The following is a 23,479-nucleotide window of genomic DNA, read 5'->3' as shown; positions in this document are numbered from 1 at the left end:
AAATATATTATATTATATTGTATTCAAATTTAATATAATGGTCTTTTATTTTTATTGATTTATTACTTATATTTAAAAAAATCAAATTTATAAAGGTGAATTTAATCATGAATTTTCTTTCAAACTTTTTCCCTTTGTTGAATTTCGTTCGAATTTAATGGTTGCCTAACACAAACTCAAACTCGAACCTTGTGACATTGGGTGGGGGGGTGTTGACATTCGGTTGGTTGCTTATTTTTTCACCAAATACATTTCACAGAAGTATTATTCAGTTTTTTATATTTTTTTCTATCAAAATTTAGTGTATTAAAATTTGTTGTTATGAATAAATGCTTACGAGGAATAATACATAACGCTGCTTATTAAATGGAGAACCCATTCATTGAGACCCTTATCATACTAAAAAGGAACTATGCCTATCCATCTAATGTTCATCCTATATATATTTCAATACAAGTAAGCAATAGCACATTATTACTTCCTTTTATTATTGAGGACAACAAAAATTAAGTCCTTGTATCTTAATAGTTGAATATAGGCAAAACCATCATCATTGTAATTGTTACATAGAATCATAGATAAGCGTCCCCTTGCTTCATACTACACAAAGTGATCTTTTCTTAATCAAGAAAAAAAGAAAGAAAGAAATGTTCACAAATAACCAAAAATGCTCAATGGGATTCAAATATGCAACATAGAGCTTAAAGTATCTTCAACTTGAACAAATAAAAAGGTGTACAAATCTCATTTTAGATGAAACATTGGAAGACTACATATTCATATGCCTCAACCTCTAAAAACAACAAAAAATGTTTTGTTTATCCTCCCGAGATCTATGGCAGCTTGTGTTGATTTTTTTGAAATTTTGTACTTAGTTTACAGGTTGACTTTGTACAAAGACACAAACTATATTGTAATCAACATTTTGACATCTATCACCATCTAGATATTATTTATGTTGTGTTATGTTTTGTGCAATGTAATACGCGATATGAATATAAAAAATGAAAATCTATTTTCTACAATTCATGTGTTGAAGTGTCTATTTTATTTGCCTACAATATCTCTATGCTATGGAGATGCCCTTAAACATATAAAAAAATAGTTTTCGATTGCTTTTTTGCAATTTTTTATGTTTTTTTGTAAATCCGATTTTTTCCCGATTTTTTCCCGATTTTTTCAAAAAATCTTATACTTTTGTTTTGCCGATTAATTCCCCAAACGATTAATGTTTCTTTGGTCAAAACAGTGACCTTGTCAACTTCATTGAGCATAGAAGATTACATAGACTTCATGGTCATCTTCTATGGCTAAGCCAATGACATAGATAAGTCTCAAGTAGCAGTAAGTATGGGAGAACAATCATGTTTGAGAATCGATTATAATCAAATATTTCTAATCAACAAAGTAATAGAGTAGTGAATTAAAAAAAGAACGACATTGTATATTAAATGAACAGCTATTGAAGATTAAACATATATGTATTTATATCTTAATCACACTAATGATTAAATACAGCGACTACTATAAGTCTATGCAAGGGTTCGATAATGAAGAATCTATATATGGCTAACTTCCTTGGTCATTATGAACGTGAGTTAAAGAGAACGGACCTATCAAAGCAACAGTTTTATAATATTACAACAGCGCTATCAAATGATGATTTCAAATTAATACGATAGATCAATTCCATGGACATCACCGGTTGCTGAAGTATTGAATGATATAATTACCTTTAGAAATGAATAACGGGGGAAAGAATAACAGATATTTGTAGCATGCTCTTTAGTGTGGATACTTCTCTACAACGTGCAAGACTATTTTTGGTTTCACATGATTCTTGATCAGGATCGTGCTACTGTGCAAACAAGGATTAAGATGACAGTCCTGCATTTGTTGCTGGGAACATCAGGATATGAATGGCATGAGCATTACTGGTCCAGCCTATTTCTGACATGCATATTGGAGATAGGGATACCTTTTGGACATGAGGAATCCGATATGAATATTGGATGTGAGGAATACGATATACAGACCGCAAATGATAATTATGACAAATCGTATCATACTATATTGAAAGATAATATAATCGATGATAATCATAATCGATGATCTATAATATATTTGGTAATCTAGTTTTGTGATACAATATAGTTTGATCATATAATCCTATTGTATATTTTGGTGATTTATAATCAAAATCAATGATAATATAATGTCAAACTAAACATTACCGATGATTATGAATAAACCTTATCAATAAGACATACCTCTTCACATATGAGTAAGAAGAAGAGATATAACTCTTTCACGTAAGGGTAAGAAGGAGATATATGTACAGATTAGATATCAGTTTTAAAAGGGTAAGGAATATATGAAGCGTGTAAGGTGTGGTTCGTGTGTAGTGTGGAGAAGAAATGAGTGATGAAATAATGGAGATATAAAAAGATCTACAAAAAGTGTGTAAAGAAGATAATATGTTTTAAAGGTGGGAATTAGTTAAATAAGTGATTATTAATGAAAGGGTGTCACTGTTAAAAATCTATCCTTTATGAAGAATTGCTTCTCTTCATAAGAAACAAGAAGATATAAAAGAGAGTAAGGAATAGTTGAAGAGTGTAAAAAATACCAAAAGGGCAGCCATGTATGAGAAGACTATTGCAGATCTAAGAAGAAGGATATAAAAGAGATTATAGTAAACTTGAAGAAGACTTTATAGCAGATTTGAGGAAGACTCTATAGCAGATTTAAAAGATAAAGAGGAGAATAAGAAGGAAATTAGATGTCCATCATCCGTTGTTAAAGCAACATTGTCAAGGTGGAAAATCAGACTTATGTGAAGTGGGTTGGTGCTCACAAAATTCTGAAGTGGGAGTTGGTGCTCACAAAACTCAGATTTGGGAGTTGGTTCTTCCAGTGGGTTGGTGCTCACAAAATCAGATTTGGTAGTTGGTGCTTCCAATAGGTTGGTGCTCACAAACATAGGGGTTGGTGCCTCTAGTAGGTTGGTGCCTACAAACATTGTAAAAGAAGATTTTTAAAAAGCATTTATTGCCGTGGTTTTCTCCCGTAAGGGTTTCCATGTGTATATCTTGTGTTTTATTTGTGATTCATAGTAGTTAGATCTCATGTGAATAATAATACACAATGAATATGTTAATGAGATAAGTTATATACTTGTGATTGAAGTTGAAAAGGCTTAAATTGATAAAATTTGTTGTTATACTGATTCACCCCCCCCCCCCCTCTCAGTATAACCGTGTGCTCTTCAAGTGGATAGTGGTGGTATGCTACACATAATTTCATTGATGAAGGATTAGTAATAAGGATGAAATTAGAAGCTAAAATTTTTGAAGGTTTAAAGGTAGCCATGGCGGATGGATTCACTACTCCTTGCACACAAAGAATTCAGCAACTAAGCATGTGGTGTTGGGCACCCACGGATGTGGTGTTGGGCATCCAATGGTTACATTCCTTAGGAAGATACTGTCAAGACTTTCAGAAGATGGATTCCAACACAATGGCCAAGAAGTGATTCTACAAGGCCTATCAGATGGGTCTCCAATGTATGATCCTTGATAGATCTTCATCAGGAGTAAAGCCTATACATGTTGATATTCAATCTATCCTAGATGAGTGTAAAAAGGTTTTCAACGATACCCCATCGAGACTACCTCCTAAGAAGGGCTTTGAACATACCATTTGAACTAGAAGAAGGGGCAAAACCTATCATTACCACATCTTACCACCACCGAAGGAAATATAAGGAAGAAATTGAGAAAACCATTAGTGAGTTACTTGATATGGGGCATATACAACCTAGTTCTGGCCATGTTGCTTCATTTGTAATGTTAGTAAAGAAAAAAGATGGCACTATGAGGATGTGTAGATGAAAGGGCTCTTAATAAAAAAATTGTCAAAATCCGATATCCCATCCCTAGGGTATATGAGTTAATAGATAACTTCATGAGGCTGTATACTTCTCCAAGATAGACTTACATTCCAGGTATCATCAAATAAGAATGAGGAAAGAATATGTTCCTAGAGCAGCCTTTAGGTGTCATTTTGTGCATTTTGAATTCCTAGTCTTACCATTTGGACTAACTAATGCCCCAGCCACATTTGAATCTTGCATGAATCACATTTTCAACAAGCCATTAGGAAATTCCTTTAGGTATTCTTTGACGATATCTTAATTTACAAGAAAACTTGGGGGGGATCACTTGAGACATATTGATGAATCCTTGAGGATGCTTGAACAACAATCATTATTTGCTAAAGCATCCAAATGTGAAATTGAAATGAATGAAATTTTATATTTGGGGCACAAAATCAATGCCCAAGAAGTTATTGTGGATGAAGAAAAGATCAAAGCAAAAAGAGAGTGGCCATGACCAAGGAATTTAACCCATTTAAGGGGATTTCTAGAACTTTGTAGTTTCTATAGAAGATTTATCAAAGGATTTTCAACGCTAACAGCCCCATTGAAAGATTTGATTAAGAAGGGTGCTTTTACATAGAGTGAGAAATCCCAACAAGCTTTTGACAAACTTAAAGAAATAATGAGTTCTTGTCCAATGGTAGCCATTCCAAACTTTTCTCTTTCCTTTGAGTTAGAATGTGATGCTTTCGAAGGAGGCATTGGAGCTGTACTAATGAAAAATAAACACCCCATAGCTTTTGAAAGTTGCGAACGTAAAGAGATGAAGAAGAATCACTCTATTTATAACAAAGTAATCTAGCAATTATGCATGCCTTAGCCAAGTTTAGACAATACTTGGTTTGTGGAAGATTTATTGTCAAGACCGACCATAACAGTCTAAGATTCTTTTTGAACCAAAAAGATCTAAATGATAGGCTCATAAGTTGGTCAGCAAGTTGCAAGCCTATGACTTTGAAATTGAATACATGAAGGAAAAGAATAATGTTGTGACCAATGCTTTATCACGAAGACCTCACCTATATTCTATGACGGATATCCCAATGGATTGAAAGAATTCAATACTTGCAGAATATGCCAAGGATGCATTGGCAAATGACATATTGGAAGAAAAACTAAAAGATGACAAATACATGGTGGTGGAGGATCTCATTCTCCCAAGATTGAAAATGAAAGAAAAGTTTATGAGGGCATACCATGATACTCCATTAGCCGGACATCAAGGTTGCTACCAAACATACAAGCAAGGGAGAGATTTTCTTTGAAGGGCCTCAACAGGAATATTTTGAAGCACATTGGGGAATTTATGGTATGTCAAAGAAACAAGGTGGAATAGACATTTCCTGTGGGGTTGTTATAACCTTTTCCTCTACCAAATCAAAAGTGGGAGAGCATTTCAATAGATTTCATTATAGAACTTCCAAGGGTGCAGGGGAAGGATTGCATATTTGTGGTGGTAGATTGCCCAAGTTAATATCCTCATTTTCATGCAATATTTTCTGAATATAGAGCACCATAGATGGCCAATCTCTTCTTTAGGAAAATCTTCAAATTACATGGGCTACTTAAGAACATTTTTAGTGACAAAGATAGTAGATTCCTAAGTTTAGCCCAGCAAAAACTCTTCATTGACCAGAACTTAACTTACCCCAAGCACTAGCTACCACCCACAAAAGGATGGGCAAACAAAAAATTGTAAACAAGTGGCTTGAGGGATATTTGCAGAATTATGTCACAAGACAGGAAACCACATAGATCAAATGGCTACATCTAGTAGAATATTCTTACAATACCACTCATCACATGTCCATAGGCATGAGTCATTTTAAGGCGTTATCTGGGTATGAGGCAATATCATTCAGAGATTTGATTCTTAACGAAAGTAGAGTCCCTAAAGCAAGAGACTTGGTGCAACAAAATATATAAATTTATACACACTTAAAGACAACTTGCATCACGCACAAAATCAACAAAAGATGTATGCTGATTGTCAAAGATTTGAGAGAACGTGGGAAGTAGGAGACTTAAGTCTTCTTAAGATTGCAACCCTATAAACAATCTGCTATAAAGGGAAGTGGAGATAAGAAACTCAAGCCACAATTCCATGGGCCATATAAGATTTTAAGAAGGATCGCTGAGGTTGCTTATGAATTGGAGTTACCAACAAACAAGAAGGTTCTAGGTCAGCATGTTACACCATGTCCGGAGTTACCTCCGCTTGATGATGAAGGAAAATTAATTTTGGAACTTGACGCCATCATTGATATGAGAGAAAAAAGTTAAGGAATAAGGTTATTCCGGAATATTTGGTTAAGCGGAAAAACTTACCTATGGAGGATGCCACTTGGGAAGGAGCACAAATATTTGATCATCCTAGTTTAAAATTGTTTGTGCACAAGCAATCTTGGGAAGAGCAGATTGTCATGCCTCCACCCAGAAATCTCAGCAATTAGCAATCCTTTACACATAAAATCACAGCCTCTATTAATATTGAAACTGGGTGATACAATTAAATGGGAGGTGAACCAAATTCAAGGAAATAATAGCAATTTATTCCAGAAGACCAACTAGTTTAAAGGGATATATAATTATCAACAATTATTTAAAAGCATTCAAAGGCACCAATCAATAATGAGGATATGTATCCCTTGCAAAAGGTATGATGTTAGTGAAAAGATGTGATTTTGTACCCACAACTGAAGATAAAAAAGGGGAGACAGTTCATTTGTAGAAAGCATCAATAAGCAATTGAAAGAATTCAGAAATCAATTGAAGAATAAATTCAGAATATAAAATCAGAGCAGCAATTAAGATATTTCAGAAATGAAATTATTGCAGCCATTTGAGAACAAATCCATTGATTCATCAAGAGGTATTTAATTAGAAATAATGTAGCAAATTCCTTGAGAAATCATGTCTTGAATTTGTGAAGTGTCTTGCAAATAGGAAGGATGGTCAGCCTCCCGAGTTCACAAGAGATGAAAGGATGACCCGTCTTCATGCACTTATCAAGTTGGACAAAAGGTGGGAAGGGCAGCAAGCCTCCCAGGCTTTTGGAACAGGAGTTGGAAGGGCGGCCATTCTTCCATGCTCTTGAACTTGATCAAGGAGGATGGCCAGCCTCCAAGGTGAACTGAGAAGCGACCAACCTTCCATGCCCTCGGCAAGTCACAGAAGGCCAGCCTTGGGAATCACCAGTTTGCAAGCATTTCCAAGAAATTCATGATGTGATTTCCCATGAGGAATATGCTATGATCCAAATTAAATGATGCTATGATTTATTAATCTAAATATTATGATGCTTTGATGTATGGCTTTGAATATTATCATAACATCTTGTCACTTAAGATTACTAATATCAATTTTTAGTGATAAATATTGTTTGCAGGCCTAAAATCAGGATTATCCCAAAAAGGGACATTACAGGACCCTCAGCTAGTAAAAATACAAAAAGGCATCACTCAAATTTTGGTTGACAAGCTTGGTGCTGGAAATAAAAGAAAATTACTGATGATCATCATATTGTTCCTACCATTCGTAGCCTTGCTGCCGTTTTCTTCTTTTCCCTTCCCAGTGCATGATGCTGCTGATCAGCCTTCATCTTCACTTTGTTTCAAGACTGCTGGTGATCATGTTGATTCAGGGAATAAAAAGTTTGATGGGACTTAATATTTTCATTTGCTTTCATGCAGAGTCTAGTCATTTGACCGAATAATTTTTAGTAGACTTTGTCCCAATCAGGCACGTTTAACTTTATGCTACAGCCATGGTGGCGCCCTAAATTGAATGGCATATTATTGACATTTTAAACAAGCCCAATTTGGGACATAAAGTGTCTGTCAACTTCAAAGTTGCATGGACACGGATACAGATACAAATATGGATACGGTATTGGATACGGATACAGCCATTTTTTAAGACCTCCAATATGGATACGGCTGGATACGTCATTCATAAAAAAACACACATATATTTGACACAATTTTTTAAGTTATTCGAGGAGATTTTCATTACTTCAAAAGCAATATAGACACATAGTTGCTACATAAATAATGATCAGTTGATTTAACATTTTACAATATGCAAAAATAGTAGAGTTGTATTGGAAGATAACCCCAAAAATGGGTCACTCAAATAGAAAAACATTTCATTTGTCTTTCTCATTGGGTGTAGGTTTTGTTTATAGCAATTTTTTTTTAAAAATGCATGAATGAAGTTTTTAAAATTAAATTTAAGAAGATTTCCATAAAATTAAAAAAAATCAAATCACATGGTATCTAGCATGGTTGGAAATCAAGGTTTTTTGGGCACATGTGGGTACAGTATTCAATGTGTATCCGGGTTGTATCGGATACGTATTTGTTTCCGATACGGGAACGGATACAGGGATACGCGTGCCCAAGGAGGGACAAAGGAGTTTCCGGCTACTTTGGTCAACTTATATCAATAGCCAAAAAAAGTATATATTCTAAGATTTTTGTTTGGAATCAAAGAAATCAATAGATTTTATGATCAACTATACATATAACAACCACCATAATTCTGCGTCTGACATTTAGTGTCACTGCCTACAGATCTTGTGTTTCCTGGCTGACAATAAAGTGTGTCATGAAAATGGAAAAGCCATTAATAAAAGAGCGATAATGATATATATTATATGTGCAGGAACAAGAAGAAGATGTACTCAAAACACCACTAGAAAACCTCAATATAAACCAAAAAGAGAAATTGTATATAGAAAACATACAGGGTTAAGAACTGCACAAGTTAAAACCATGTCCTCCACAAAAGTTGTTGCCTCGTCATTAAGATAATTATATAACCACCCATATCATGCATGTTAAGTTTCAATGACCATAACATCATCCACCATCATGAATGCTTGGTAAAAGATAATAATTTTCCTGATTTTCATAAGGACCTCAAATTTGTGTGTTTGTGTGTGTATTTCAGTCATTTTTGTGTGTGGTGGGAAGAAAGGGAGGGAATCTATGGATTTGTGTAATGTCCCCATTTTTTGGAGGCGGAATAATTTAATTAATTAAGTTGTCCCAATTAATGATATTTCTTAAAGGATAGCTTAATTGATTATTTTAATTAAAAGTAATAAGTTAATTATTTATAAAGTTATCAAATAAATAAAAATTAAAAGGTAGCTTTATATTTAATTAATTTAATAAAGTGACTTAAATTAATATTATATCATAAAAGTCACTTAAGTGAAGTAATATTATTTTAATATTATTTCTAGAAGCTTCTTGAAAGGTTGGAGAAAAAGTATAAAAGAAGGTCGAGTTAAGCTTATAATCATCGAAGATTTGATATGTGATTTGGAGTTCTTCGTGGTGAAGGAACCAGCTAGGGTTTCTACTACTATTGGTCATTGGGAACGATACCTCCCATTGATTAGCATAACTGAGGTGATGAAATATTCCTCCGAAGGGTTGCAGCTGAGAGGAAGATACTTCAGTCTTCCATTGGTGCTTCATTGCTGGAAAGAACAAGGGTTTCTGAAGCTTGCTATAGCTGTTGTACTATTGCAAGGGGTTTCTTGTGCAATAGCTGAGGTATTATTGCACTTTGATTTTGGATACAATAGCTGATATATTATTGTGTCTTATTGAAGAAAATATCATTGCAGCAGCTGAGGTATTGTTGCATATAGTATTCTGAGGATTTCAGGATTGTAGCAGCTGGATTATTGTTACAGTCATCATTTCATCTAAGGAGGGAGGTCGATTTACATTCATTATCAGCTTGCTGACTGCATTATCAACTTTCATTTCAGAGCAAATTGGAGAAGCTTCAGATCTGATATATTTTCAGACCTCATAACAGCACTATTGGAGGAGGTCGATTTTTCTCATAGGGCCCTCACAAGGCAACGATTTTACTTCCTAGGCTTGGGCGATCCATTCCCAAGGCCCATACTTGGGTTTGCATGCTAGAAAGAGGTCAAAAGAAGTGCACATTATTTAAAATCCAGCAAATACTTCAGAACAGGGGCGAATGGTTTTGGAGGTTCGATTGGGCTCATTGAAGGCATACTGTGATCATTATTTGGTGCCTTCTCATCTTCCAAAGGGATTGCGCTTCATTAGTCCAGGTTTTCCTTGCATTTCATATTCATTTTCAGAGCATACCAATCAGTAGTAGTTAGCTGCCATTAATCTTCAGAAATTCCAGTTTGCATTTGTATGTTGTAGCCAAGAGTCTTGGCCAATGATATTGACATTGTAATCAGTTTTTCATTTCAGTCAATAATGAAGAGGTTATAAGGTTGCATCTTAATATATTTGGTCATAGCTTCAGTTGTTACATTGCATGACAATTGTTTGTCATAATGCCACTTGCTGTAGATGCATATTTCATGCAATTTCAGGCACTCATTGTCATTGAAAGGTTAGTGGTAAGTGTTACATTGCATTCTCATTTAGTTTCAGACTTTGATATATCTCCATGAAAGCATATTATCATCTCATACATCAGAATATCAAAAGAGAAACCACAATCAGCAAGTACAGAAGTTTCATGGCAAGTGTTTGACAATATTCCTTGAGCATTTAGTCAGAAATTTTCGATCAGAATTAGCAAGGGATATTACAATTTGTATGTATTCATGTCTGTATGTCTGTGCATGTTTATTGTTGTGTGTGCCTGCAGAAATATGTGTGTTTGAGTTAGTGTGGGTACATTTGTACAGACACACATGCATCTATGTATTTACGTCTGTGTGTATATTTGTTGTCATGAGTTTGCATGCATATCTGTGTACGCAATTGCATGTTTTCTACTACTGTTTATGTGTTTTTGTGTACACAGGAATCTGTGTCTCTTATGTATGAGCACGTACGACTGTGTGCGCATGTGCAAGTGCATGAGCGTGCATGTACACATCCTCACATATGTGCATGCATACCTGTCAGTGTGTGCATGCATACACATGCATTTAAATTTTATGTATGTATATGCATGTGCCTGAACATGCATGCATGCATGTATTTGTCCGTTCAAAAATAAGCATGTACATGTGTGTGTGCAAATAGAAAAATTTAAAGCATAGGAAATGCTTGAAATGCTAGTAAAGTGAAATTACTGTATGGATAAGGTAGTTAAAGGTTACTGAATAATAATCCTTGGAAAACATAAAGAATGATATGTTTATTTTATTTCTACATGATGTAGGCTTATGAAAAACAGAACTTGAAGCTGAAATATTACCACATATAAAGCCTTACCACCCCTAACAAAACCTCGGGTTCCATCAATGGGATCAAGCACCTGCACAACACATTTTTTAGTGAGTAGAAATAGTTACATGAATATTACAATTTGTGATTTCTTCTTCTTGTTATATAAAGGACTGCCTTACCAATTATTTAGAGAATGTGATCTTCAAATCAAATGTAATTGATTGTGCTAGGAACGAAGTAATATCATTCTATCAGGCCACAACAGGAAGCAAAATGCATGCTGTGTTTAGATTTTATTTACCAGAAAGCCTTGCAAACAAAATTGACTATTTAATATACAGCATCAACAATCAGACATTATCAGAGAGAGAGAGACAAAACTACAACAATACATAGACAGGGAAGAGACACGCTGAGCATCTAAAAGATTGAAGCATAATATATTGTTATTAACACAAAGAACTATTTCTCTTCCATTGATATAGAAGAGACATTCCGTGGACTTGCAAGCATAGGAATATTAGTTCTGCCAAGTGGAATTAAGTAATGGCAGAGATAGAGGCACTGAAATCGAAGTGCCATTTTCAGGGTTAAATGGCACTTTCAAATAGTCTGGAGAATATGCATAGCCTTAAATTAGGAAATATTTGCCTACTAGAGCTCATGATAGCAGTGATGGTCTATGAGATATAAGAAGCATGCAGCAGATGCCATGGAGCATATAATTCAGCACATTCAAGTTTCAATGTTCAATAATTTAACTGTCATCAATAGCCTGGAAGTATCTCCTGAAGCTTCCTGTCCCTTTGCCCTGAAATTACCACTCCTAGTACTTCAAAGCATCACATTCAACACTATGGAATAAAGTTTCACAAACATGCCCCATCATATAAAGCCATAATTATTCACATTTGAACATTCCCTCAAATTATGATGAGATAGTTGATATGTTGTGAACATGGGTAAAACCTTCAGCAAACAATCACATTAACTAGCTTTAACATAGGGAATCAATATAGTCGCTCGCAATATGCAGCTTTGCTGGTGCATAACTCCTAAATCTCATAGAGAAGGCTAATAAATAATGTCATAAAGGGAAGAATTATACCACAGGTCTAAGTGGACTGGCAAGTTGGTCATGAGGCCAAAAACCAAAGGATAAATATTTGAACAATATATATGGTGAATAGAAAGAAACTCCCTTGCAGTATTTTGGAAGGAGGGTTTCATACACCAAATTGATGTTTTGCTTGACCATGACCTAACCAACGTTAACTATTTATAGGAAACCATAGCTTGGGATTAGTATCCAATATAAAGAGTTTTTCTCAGCAAGAGGTTAATGCAAGAGGACTCTGGGGAATTCAGGAATTCAGCAAGAAGCCCTGGTATCCTAGGCATAAGAAAATCATATTTCTTCCAGAGGATATAGCAATAATCTCTGCACTCCATCACTGGACATGTGTGCCATTATCTGTATTAGTATCTTGGTTTATGCTTAGATTTATGGCTGCGGGTTGATTTTCCCATGATCTAATGTCTCCAAGTTAGTAGTTGATTGCATCCCTACCACACCTTGATTCCGAATATTAAAAAATTCCAGTCCAATTTAGATCTTATGACAACATGGATTATACCTATTACATGTATAAATGTAATGTCCCCTATTATAGGCTGTCAATTCCCGAAGGGAAACATACATTACTGCCTAGTATATTACATTAATTCGGAGTAGATAATTAAAGATGTCCATAATTCAACTTAATATTATCATTACTCCAATCCTAATTCCTAATCCCTTCACATTCTTAGTCCCAGAAGAGGGCATTGGCTTGTCTAGGGCACTATGACACTATCTACCTAATTCGGCCCAGACGTCAGAAACATCAGTCCTGGCTTGTCTAGGGCGCTATGACACCATCTACCTAATTCAGCCCAGATGTCAGAAACATCAGTCCTTTCATCCTTGGGGCCCTTTTATCTTGGAGTGGATTTACTCTGCCTCTCCCTAACAGCACCCGTCTCCCTTGGGGAATAGAATTAGAATTGATTAAGTACTTAGACTGTGAATACATTTGTCTTTCAATTATTATGAATGTATATAAAATTGACTGTCATACATATTGCAGTCTATATTAATATTATTAATATTTTTAATATTACTACTAAATTCTGCATAAGAATATTATCAGGCTTCATATATTAAGCATACATATTCAGCACATCTCCATGCATACCACCAAGAACAAAGATGTTACTGCCTGTAACTTAATAACAGTTCTGATCTGATCAATGGTGATCTCACTAGAGGCTTTTGATTTTTTTCCTTTATATCTCTCAATGTGAGGGAGAGGTCACACCTCTTCATCATGTATGCCCTTTGGCAAGAGACACACCACTTCATCATTAGCACCCTTTGAAAGAGTGCAACTCTTCATTATTTCTGCCCTTTGAAAGGGACACACACAACCTTTCACAATCAGATCTGCACTTCTTATTTAAATCAGATCTTGCCCTAGATTACTATTCTCAATTGATAAGGAAGGGTTAGAGAGAGAGTGTCTTTAGAAGAAAACAGTTTGTCGGTCCCTTTATTATTTTCTGTTCTGCTAAAGTATTCTCCCTTTTAATTCTTTTCACATTCAGATCAGAGTGTAGATCGAACTTCTGTATATATCTGCATATTAATCTATTTGTATGTAATTTCTATTTGCATAAGGAATTCACTGGTAATCATACCCTGATGCTGTTATAAGCAATCAGTCAGTTTTGGTGTGGCTTTTTAAAGGTCTATGTCTTTAAGTCTGATCCACCTGTGACGTTGATGTAATTCTGAGTGCAGTCTATTTCTCTCCAACTGATTCATGTGTTATGGATATATAAGAAATTAAGCATGACTGTTATACATATTGCAGTCTATATTAATATTACTACTGAATTCTGCATAAGAACATTATCAGGCTTCATATATTAAGCACATCTCCAACCAACAACAAAGATGTTACTGCCTGTAACTTAATAACAGTTCTGATCTGATCTGATCGATGGTCCTCTCACTGGATGCTTTTATTTCCTTTCCTTTATATCTCTCAACGTGAGGGAGAGGTCACACCTCTTCATTATGGATGCCCTTTGGCAAGAGACACACCCTTTGAAGAGTGCAACTCTTCGTCACTTCTGCCCTTTGAGAGGGACACAACCTTTCACAATCAGATTTGTAGTTTTTATTTAAATCAGATCTTCACTTTTGATTCCCAAAATTATCCCCCTCAAATGAGGTTCTCTTATCCCTTTTATATCTCATGTTTGAGGGAGTCACAACTTTTCATTTCATGTCTTTTGAACATTCATTAACTTAATTAAAATTTAATTATATTTAATTATACTTGTATATTTTAATTTTAAATTTTATTATTATTATTTTCCATTAACTTGTATTTCAAAGTGGGGACATTACATATGCCCTTTGCCAAGAGACACGCCATTTCACCATTAGCACCCTTTGAAAGAGTGCAACTCTTCATTATTTCTGCCCTTTGAAAGGGACACAACCTTTCACAATCAGATCTGCACCACTTATTTAAATCTGATCTGCACTACTGATTCCCAAATTATCCCCCTCTCAAATGAAGTTCTCTTCTCCCTTTTGTGTCTCATGTTTGAGGGAGTCACAACTTTTCCTTCCATGTCTTTTGACCATTCATTAACTTAATTTATTTTTAATTATATTTAATTATATTCTTTTATATTTTCATTTTAAATTAATTTTTATTATTTTACATTTTAATTTCATTATTATTATTTACCATTAAATTCTATTTCAAAGTGGGGACATTACAGTCTGCCCCACTAAAGATTGTTTGTCCTCAAACAATGATCATGGAGTGTTCAAAATGATTCCCAATATGAAAAGGCTTTGGAAACACACATGGAATAAACATGCTGGAAACATAATAGGCATGAACCAAACGCGGAGCATACACATGGATATATGCAAACACAAAGCATACATACAAATACATGTATTATTAGATTCCTTCTCATGGACTAGAATGATTTGCTGATTCATCTTTTCCCTGCAAGATGGAAGGATCCAAGATCTGATACCATTTGTAATGTCCCCTATTTATAGGTTTTGACAATTGCCAAAGGGAAACATACATTACTACCTAGTATATTATATTAATTCAGAGTAGATAATTAAAGTTGTCCATAATTCAGCTTAATATTGTCATTACTCCAATCCTAATTCCTAATCCCTTCTCATTCTTAATCCCAGAAGAGGGCATTGGCTTGTCTAGGGCACTATGACACCACCTTCCTAATTCAGCCTAGACGTCAGGAACATCAGTCCTTTCATCCTTGGGGCCCTTTTATCTTGGAGTGTATTTACTCTACCTCTCCCTAACAGCACTCGTCTCCCTTGGGGAATAGAATTAGAGTTGATTAAGTACTTAGACTGTGAATATATTTGTCTTTCAATTATTATGAATGTATATAAAATTATGTATGACTGTCATACATATAGCAGTCTATATTAATGTTATTAATATTACTACTAAATTCTGCATAAGAATATTATCAGACTTCATATATTAAGCATACATAATTTAGCACATCCCCATGCATACCACCAAGAACAAAGATGTTACTGCCTGTAACTTAATAACAGTTCTGTTCTGATCGATGATGATCTCAATAGAGGTATTTGATTTCTTTCCTTTATATCTCTCAATGTGAGGGAGAGGTCACACCTCTTCATCATGTATGCCCTTTGGTAAGAGATACACCATTTCACCATTAGCATCCTTTGAAAGAGTGCAACTCTTCATTATTTCTGCCCTTTGAAAGGTACACAACCTTTCACAATCAGATCTGCACTTCTTATTTAAATCTGATCTGCACTTCTGATTCCCAAATTATCCCCCTCTCAAATGAGGTTCTCTTCTCCCTTTTATATCTCATGTTTGAGGGAGTCACAACTTTTCATTCCATGTCTTTTGACCATTCATTAACTTAATTAAATTTTAATTATATTCTTTTATATTTTGATTTTAATTTAATTTTTATTCTTTTGCATTTTAATTTTATTATTATTATTTACCATTAAGTTCTATTTCAAAGTGGGGGCATTACAATAAATCAAGGTTTTATTGGTTCTAATGTATGGTCTGTTAGGTCTATATATCAGTGTTCGACAGGTTCTCCCTTATACTCCGAATGGCAAAACTTGTCCTATCTCAAGCAGGGGAAATTGGAGCCTTTTACAAACTAGGGTCTTGACGGATCTTCAATTCATGCTAGGATACAATTGTCAGTATTCAAGAATGTTTTAAAATTCTTATATTATCACTTGAACAAACAGACTAGGTTACTTGAGAAAAAGTACAGCTATATTGGAAACTGTTTAAAGATATCTTAACTTAAACATATAGATATCTTCAGAAAAAGTACAGCTATATTGGAAACTGTTTAAAGATGTCGATATAAATCCATTTTGCAAACAAAAGATATCAGTGAAGAAAGCTAAACCATTTTTATTCCTTTCAGTAAAGACATGAAATTTCATTTTGTCAATCAATAAAATAAAGACAACCAAACCATTAAGAGTTGCTGCCAAATAAATTTCTCCATTAATTCTTTTATCAGTTACAAGTAAAACACACTGTATAGAGAAGAAGCGAGATAATTCTGAGTTTCCTCACATATCACCTACCCAATATGTTGCAGGCTTCCCTTCTGAAGTCATTGCCTTCCCACCTCTATCAATGGCTTTTAGTATCTGATTGTAATTCAGGGGCTCAGCTTGGAGACCCTGAGAATCAGTAACTGCATTCATTACTGCCTCAACAAGGGAATTGGAAGCACTATTCTGTTGAAAATTTTCAAGGTCCGATCGCAACTGCCTAGAATCTTCTTCGGCCACTAGAGGAATAGAGGGGAATAACCTGCCTAGCTCTACAATAGCAAACAAAAGTTTAGAATGTTGGCAACCATCATATAATTGACACTTACTCTAACCAAAGCCAAACATAAATAATGTGTAGACTTTGGTCAATTCATACCAATTAGTTAATAATAACGTAATCCAAAATAGCATGTGTTAGTAACAAGCTTCCCAGAGTTACTGTCACATGTATCATGAAATCCAGTTTTAGAAAAGGAAATTGTAAAGAAACTAGAGTACCTGTAGTTTTACTTAAGAGAAGACCTACTAGTAAAATACAAAATCCAGGATCGTACATTTTGGATGTATTTACAAGTCATAGAGACAAGAGTTGATGGACACATAGCTTTTCAGGGAATATTTATTCTGCCATAAGTGTTTCCATCAAAGATTTCTAGGGGACATTCATTCTGCCATAAATGTTTCCATCAACTCTTGATGTAAATTGGGATATTCTACCATCAGAGTAGAGCTTGATAAAGAGGGTGTGATGTCTTTTGGTGAAATTTTCTTGTGTCTAGACTTCCAAAAATTCTTAAGATGGGAATTCTATAGGTGTCATTTTCTTATTAGTCGATGCTGGCACAGCATCACCTTTTATGAGCTAAGTTCATAAAGTGTATTGATTAGTTCATCGAAAATTGTACAGTGTGGGATCGGTCTTCGTCTATTTACATGAAATCCTGACACAAAAATGTCATGATCAAACTATATTATTAACCAGTAAAGAAGATACACTAAAGCCCTTATGAATAATAGCTCCAACTTTTCAACCATAAAAATTATCATTTACATTTCTTAGTTCGCTCCCAACCATGGGATACCATTTGCATCTGGCCTATCCCAAAAGAGAAAACATTGGTCTTGTTGGAATATTTGTCATTGATGTCTTCATCTGCACTTTGAGACAAGATCGGACCTGAAAACAAAGTGATGCTTTAAAGACCAAAGAATGAACTAATTACCTTGATGCATCTGCATAGTTTGAAGAGTAATCTTGACGCATTAACCTAACTTCGCTTGGTGAGTTTAAGTTTGTCACAATCTGCATTACATTTGGAACATACAGTCGTAAATCTGGAAAAAATATCACTGCAGAATTAATGGTGTTGCTATCGTGAATCACAGATTTCAAAATGATGAGCATTTTGCAATTGATAGTTATATGTTTGGAATTTGGTTGTTCAGTTGTAACTATCTTTGGTTAGTTGTACTTGTAACCACTCTTGCGACCCGTACAACTGAAAAATACTTTCTAGGTTCAAATCTCTCTATACCATGAAGACATATCTCTTCATACATAAAGGAATGAAGTCAGTTTTCAGTAAATGGTACAACTGTTTTTGAGTAGTCTCTTAACTAGACATTAAACTGTCCAAACAATAGGGACTCTTATTTATAGAAGTCAAAAATTTGATAGGGTGTTGATAAGGTGATAATGTGAGCGCTGGAAAGTCTTCAATCACAAGAACAACTTTACGTTTGTTTCTGAAACTGAGAATCTCTGAGAAGAACTGATTGAAGGAGAGAGATGCGTATATGAGGCAGACGTCAGTGTGGAAAATACATGTGAGTAAGAAGTTCAATGTGGTATCCCTGACTGCATTTCAGATATCCATTACAAGTGTGACAGTGACATATCACTTTCCAGATTAATCTTTGTATTGTCTTGTGCAGCATTCCACAGAGATATGTTGATATTCTGACATTATATTCTGAGTTCTGAGTTTGTATTGACAGGGGTATTGAAAATTGCAAACAGTTCTCAGGTTATTGATGTTTTGATCTTGCAGAATTCTAAAAGCAAGGATGTTTAATAGTATATTATATGTTTAGAATTCACTTTGTAATAATCTGATTACACATGTACTAATACTGTCAATGTAATGGTACAAATCAGAAAAACTGATAAGTTGATTGAAACTTAGAATCTGATGCTTTAAGGATCTCTAAGTCGGTATTCAGATTATTGAATTGTAATTGTCTCTGAGTTGGTGCTCAGATCATCGAATTGTAGTTGTGATTGAGTTGGTGCTCATATAGGGGTTTGGTGACTCCTTAGGGTTGGTGCCCTTAAACATTGTAATTAAAGTTTTAACTCTGAGGTTGGATTAGGACAGTAGATCCTAGCACCATTCTCACCATGGTTTTCCCATCCTGGGTTTCCATGTAAATCTCATGCATTGTCTTTATTGTGCATCTCTTGCCATTCCTTTCAATTTTAAGATTGAAGTTCATTAAAAGTTTGAATTGTTTAAGAATTAAAAGTTTGTATCTACTACTGATTCGACACCCCCCCCCCTCTCAGTAGTAGAATTGTGTTCTACAAGTCTTCTCCAATGACACCAATTGTATTGGCTCTTTGTTGCAAACAATAGCTTAATTTAACAATCCATGAGGCCTATAGACAAAGAAAGATGCTTACTGAAACTAACCAACTGGAGACAGATTAGAATCCCCTAAAGAAATGCTACAGTAAAAGAAATGCAATTACAGTAATTAAGAAAGACATTTCTTTTTAAATCTGGGCCCACCTCTTGATGGGTGTTCTATGACCACACCAACACAGAATAAAGGGTCAAAGGACACTCTTTTCTCTCTTGTGCAAAGACCCCTCGTATGCTAAGAGTGCAAAGATCATAGAGGCGACTCCAAGGTTCCCACTGCGAACTTGCAACTGTATGTTAAATATGAGCTCATTTGGCTTTACGTAATATGCTGGTAACACAAAGGGACTTACGTTTGGATCGTTCTTTCTCTTCTTTGTTGTGGCTGGAACTTGATCATCAGATATTGCAATTTCGTGATGCCTCTCTTCGAATGAACCGGAAATATACTAAAAGTAAAAAGGGGAAAGGGTTAGAGAATCTACTCTACTCCTGAGGAAAATGATATCAATGGATAGTGCTACTATGGACGAATTCCAAATAACCAAAACCTACTTCGCCAAGATCAACTACAACTCCACAAGAACTGGTCAGTCTTCCAAGGATGCTAAAGGATTTTCACATCGAAAAAGTGCATTTGAATACCCAAAACGGTGCAATCCAAACAACCATCCATAATTGAACTTAGCACAAATTTAGTGGCTCAAGCTAACTTTACACTACGACTTATAATCAACAAGATACAAAAAGTATGAACCATGGAAATTCATCAAACAACATTACATTCTCCATTGAAATCAAAGCACTTTATCTAACAATTTTGAGAAATTGGAGGAACACCATCAACAAGATGAAATGAGAAAGAATCCATCATAACTTCAATGATTTTATTCCTTCAAGTCTTACAACAATGTCTTCTCCTTCTCCTACTCTACTTCTACTCTAAGAGCGAGAGCTCTCTAATTGAACTAACGAGCTATCTAATGAATTACAAATGAGAAGGAAGGGCTTTTTATAGAGCTCCTCCCACAAATGAAGGGCCAAGATTGATTTGAAATCAAGGGTCAAGATTACAAGATGGAACCCTAATTAGGTTTTTACTAACAATAGCTTTTGTGGCACAAAAAAGTGGGGCCAAGTCGACCAATGAGAAAATTACATTTGGGGACACTTGTCCTATAGCAATTTTGCACATTGCACATGAGAATTCGGAGTGGAAGGCGTTGTGGATTTTGCACCAATTGGGTAGCAATAAATTCTCGAATGCAAGTGTCTTTACCCAATTCGACTTCTTGTTTCACACTTTTCAAGACGAAATTTCTGAAGTTTTCAAGTATTCCTTCGTTTTTACCCAACTGTGCATCCTGATCATTTTCACCAAGCACTTTTGTAGAGTCAAGCATCTCTTCTAGACATTCTCCTTCAGTTGAACCATGCAGCATTAGAACTTCTTCTACCTTAGGCCTATATGAACCCAAATCCGTTTCCAAGAACAAGATCTCATTATCTTCGCCATATTCAATAATCATTAGCCTGAGTCTGGGCGTGCTTTTGATCCTTATTTGATTTGGGACTCCTTTCCAAGGCAGCCACATATGAGAGAAATTGGTGGATATGTATCCGTTCAATTTCCTCACCCAATCTCTACTTCATAGCATATTGTATCCATCTGGTATGTCAACGACAGAAACGTCAATGCAACTCTAGACCCTGGGATCGGCCACTAGCTGCATGTGGATGTTATTCAGCTCCCCTATGACTGGAACTTCCATTTTGTCTATTGGATCACCTTCTTGTTTGTTTGTATAGGCATCAACCCTAATTTTCTACACATGGCCAAAAGAATTACGTTGTTGGATGCACCAAAATCTATCAAGCAATTATAAAGGAGTTACTGAAAATTCTAATGGACACTAAGAAAGGAGCAGGTTCATCTCTTCCTTGATAGAAGATCACAAGCCTTTTTCTTTGATCACTTGAGTCGGTGACTTCTTCACTTTCTACATCTTGTTGAGTATTATTTCCCCTTTGCATAATATTTTGAACTGTACTAGTTGAAGTTTTCTTTACTAGCACATCGGCACCCTTGGTTGTATCTTTTTTCTTTGTTGTAGGATCATTTTGTGATGCGCCTTCATCTGTTGCGGCATTTTGATCTCTTGGAGCATCAAGCGAACTTTGCACCATACTTATGAAGCTGGTAGGTTGTTGCGGAGCATCAAATACGTTGTATGACATGCGCATCTTGAACTACATTTGTACTTTGTGCCAAATTAGGTTGGGGATTGTTGGGCATATTTCTGGGAATAGTCGACGCACTTTAGGGAAAATTCTTTGAAATAGGAGCAGCATTCAGACTTCACAACAATGTTTCCCTGATTTCTGGAATTCTCATTAACTTAAATAGAGGCAGGCTAACTTTTATTGAAACCCCAGGCAAGCTGAAATGGTACGGCTAGCTGGGAACTATACGGCTGGCTCCAAAATGGCACAATTTTCAATGAAATGTCTCTTATTCGTGCTCAGATTTGAAAATCAGACCCTAATGATGCTGTATTACTCCAATTAGCTCTTGAATTTGATTCTAATAACCTGATAAGAGCTTCCTTTGCTGAACAAATTGCTGATTGGTGCAAGGGATTTCGTCCTAACACCCTGGAATGGAGGTTTTTGTCCCCAAACCTGCTCCAGAACTCTGCCAAACTCGTTGCAGACCTATAGAAGATGATATTCTCTCAAAAAATAAACAACTCAATGCCAAAATGATTGTCAAATTCACTTTTTATTTCAGATCTAACCCTAATTTCGAATTAGGGTTTCATCTCCCCTTTTATCAATAAAATAACTTTATTTTATTAATGCCTCCTTATGAAAATCGAACCACAAGAGGCCTCCATCATTATTTTAATTTGTCCCCTTCATTATTATAGATATATTTGCTAAAACGCCTAGGTAAGAGGGCCAATGAATTATTATAACTTATTTCCCCATAAAGTGATTATAATATCACTTTATTATTATTTTATTAAGTCCAAACTTAGGGAATATTAAAATAAATCCTTATTTATTAATAAAATGACATTCGGGACTCAGATTGGAATTCCGTCTGAAGTGCTATGGTCATCAATGCCACTTGAGTCCTGCAGGCTAACTAGCAGTGATCCCCTAAAAAGAAGGAAACTATCTCCAAACCTCTGGAAATGCTCAAAAGCGATCCTGCTATGCTCTATGGCCCTCTGGATGGTCAACCAGTCAACTGGTAGTCCTCCCTAAAAAGTAGGACCCCTCCCTAAAATATAGGAGATGGTCTCAAATGATCCAAAATGGTTCCTAGACACCCCGGAACCAACTCTCAGTCATTCCCTAAAAAATAGGGATCCCTCCTAAAAACTAGGAACTACTATTTGAATGTCTGAATTGGCTCACAAAGCCCTCTGCAAGGCTCCATGACTCCTAAATGGGTTCCCTCTTCACTCCATTGGCCTACAAGAACCAGATGATAGGCCAATCCCTGCTCAACTGCCTATCACCTAGAAAGGGAGCTGGATGCAAACGATGCAGTTACCCCGCAGCAGTTGGTGAGCAAAATAATGGAGGACCTAGGGACCACATATGGGAGGAGGAATGCAGATGATATTGTGCATGATTTATTTTCTACAACTACGGTTGCTGTTTCAGCAATCCCTTACCTAGTGAACCAGAATTCTGTGAAGTAGATACTAATAGCAAGGCCAATCGTGAATGCACAAGGTTCTGGGTAAAAGAGAATTGAAGAAGGTTAAAATATTTTTCCCCTTGTGTGGATAAAATTGCTTAAGGACTCCAAACTCTCCTGCCTCCAGCACCAATACATAGAAAGACCCCTTAGCATTTGCTGAACAAAACGATGAAGGACTCAAGGGCCATGTATGGGAGAAAGAATGCAAATAATATCGTGCCTGACTTATCTTCTACAACTATTTTTGCTGTTACATGGACCTCCAACCAAGTGAACCAGAACTTGGCAACAGTA

The 23,479-nt window shown here is 35.5% G+C and overlaps 1 protein-coding gene across 3 annotated transcripts in view; it reads right to left on the bottom strand.

Annotated features, from left to right (window-relative positions):
- LOC131056462 (putative PAP-specific phosphatase, mitochondrial) overlaps positions 1-23,479 on the bottom strand; it is a 127,820-nt gene that overhangs the window by 101,940 nt on the left and 2,401 nt on the right. For all 3 annotated transcript variants that reach the window (XR_009108689.2, XM_059207524.1, XM_057990793.2), the window contains exons 4-5: positions 16,850-17,091; positions 11,162-11,221 (exon numbers count right to left, since the gene is read on the bottom strand). Coding sequence is in view for 2 of the 3 variants with exons in the window: in XM_059207524.1 (XP_059063507.1) it covers positions 11,162-11,221; positions 16,850-17,091 (302 nt within the window). In the remaining variant the exon portion in view is untranslated. The remainder of the gene's footprint in view (positions 1-11,161; positions 11,222-16,849; positions 17,092-23,479) is intronic.

The sequence above is a fragment of the Cryptomeria japonica genome, chromosome 6, assembly GCF_030272615.1.
Source record: "Cryptomeria japonica chromosome 6, Sugi_1.0, whole genome shotgun sequence".
NCBI lineage: Eukaryota > Viridiplantae > Streptophyta > Pinopsida > Cupressales > Cupressaceae > Cryptomeria > Cryptomeria japonica.
This window is presented reverse-complemented; position numbering and strand designations above follow the sequence as displayed.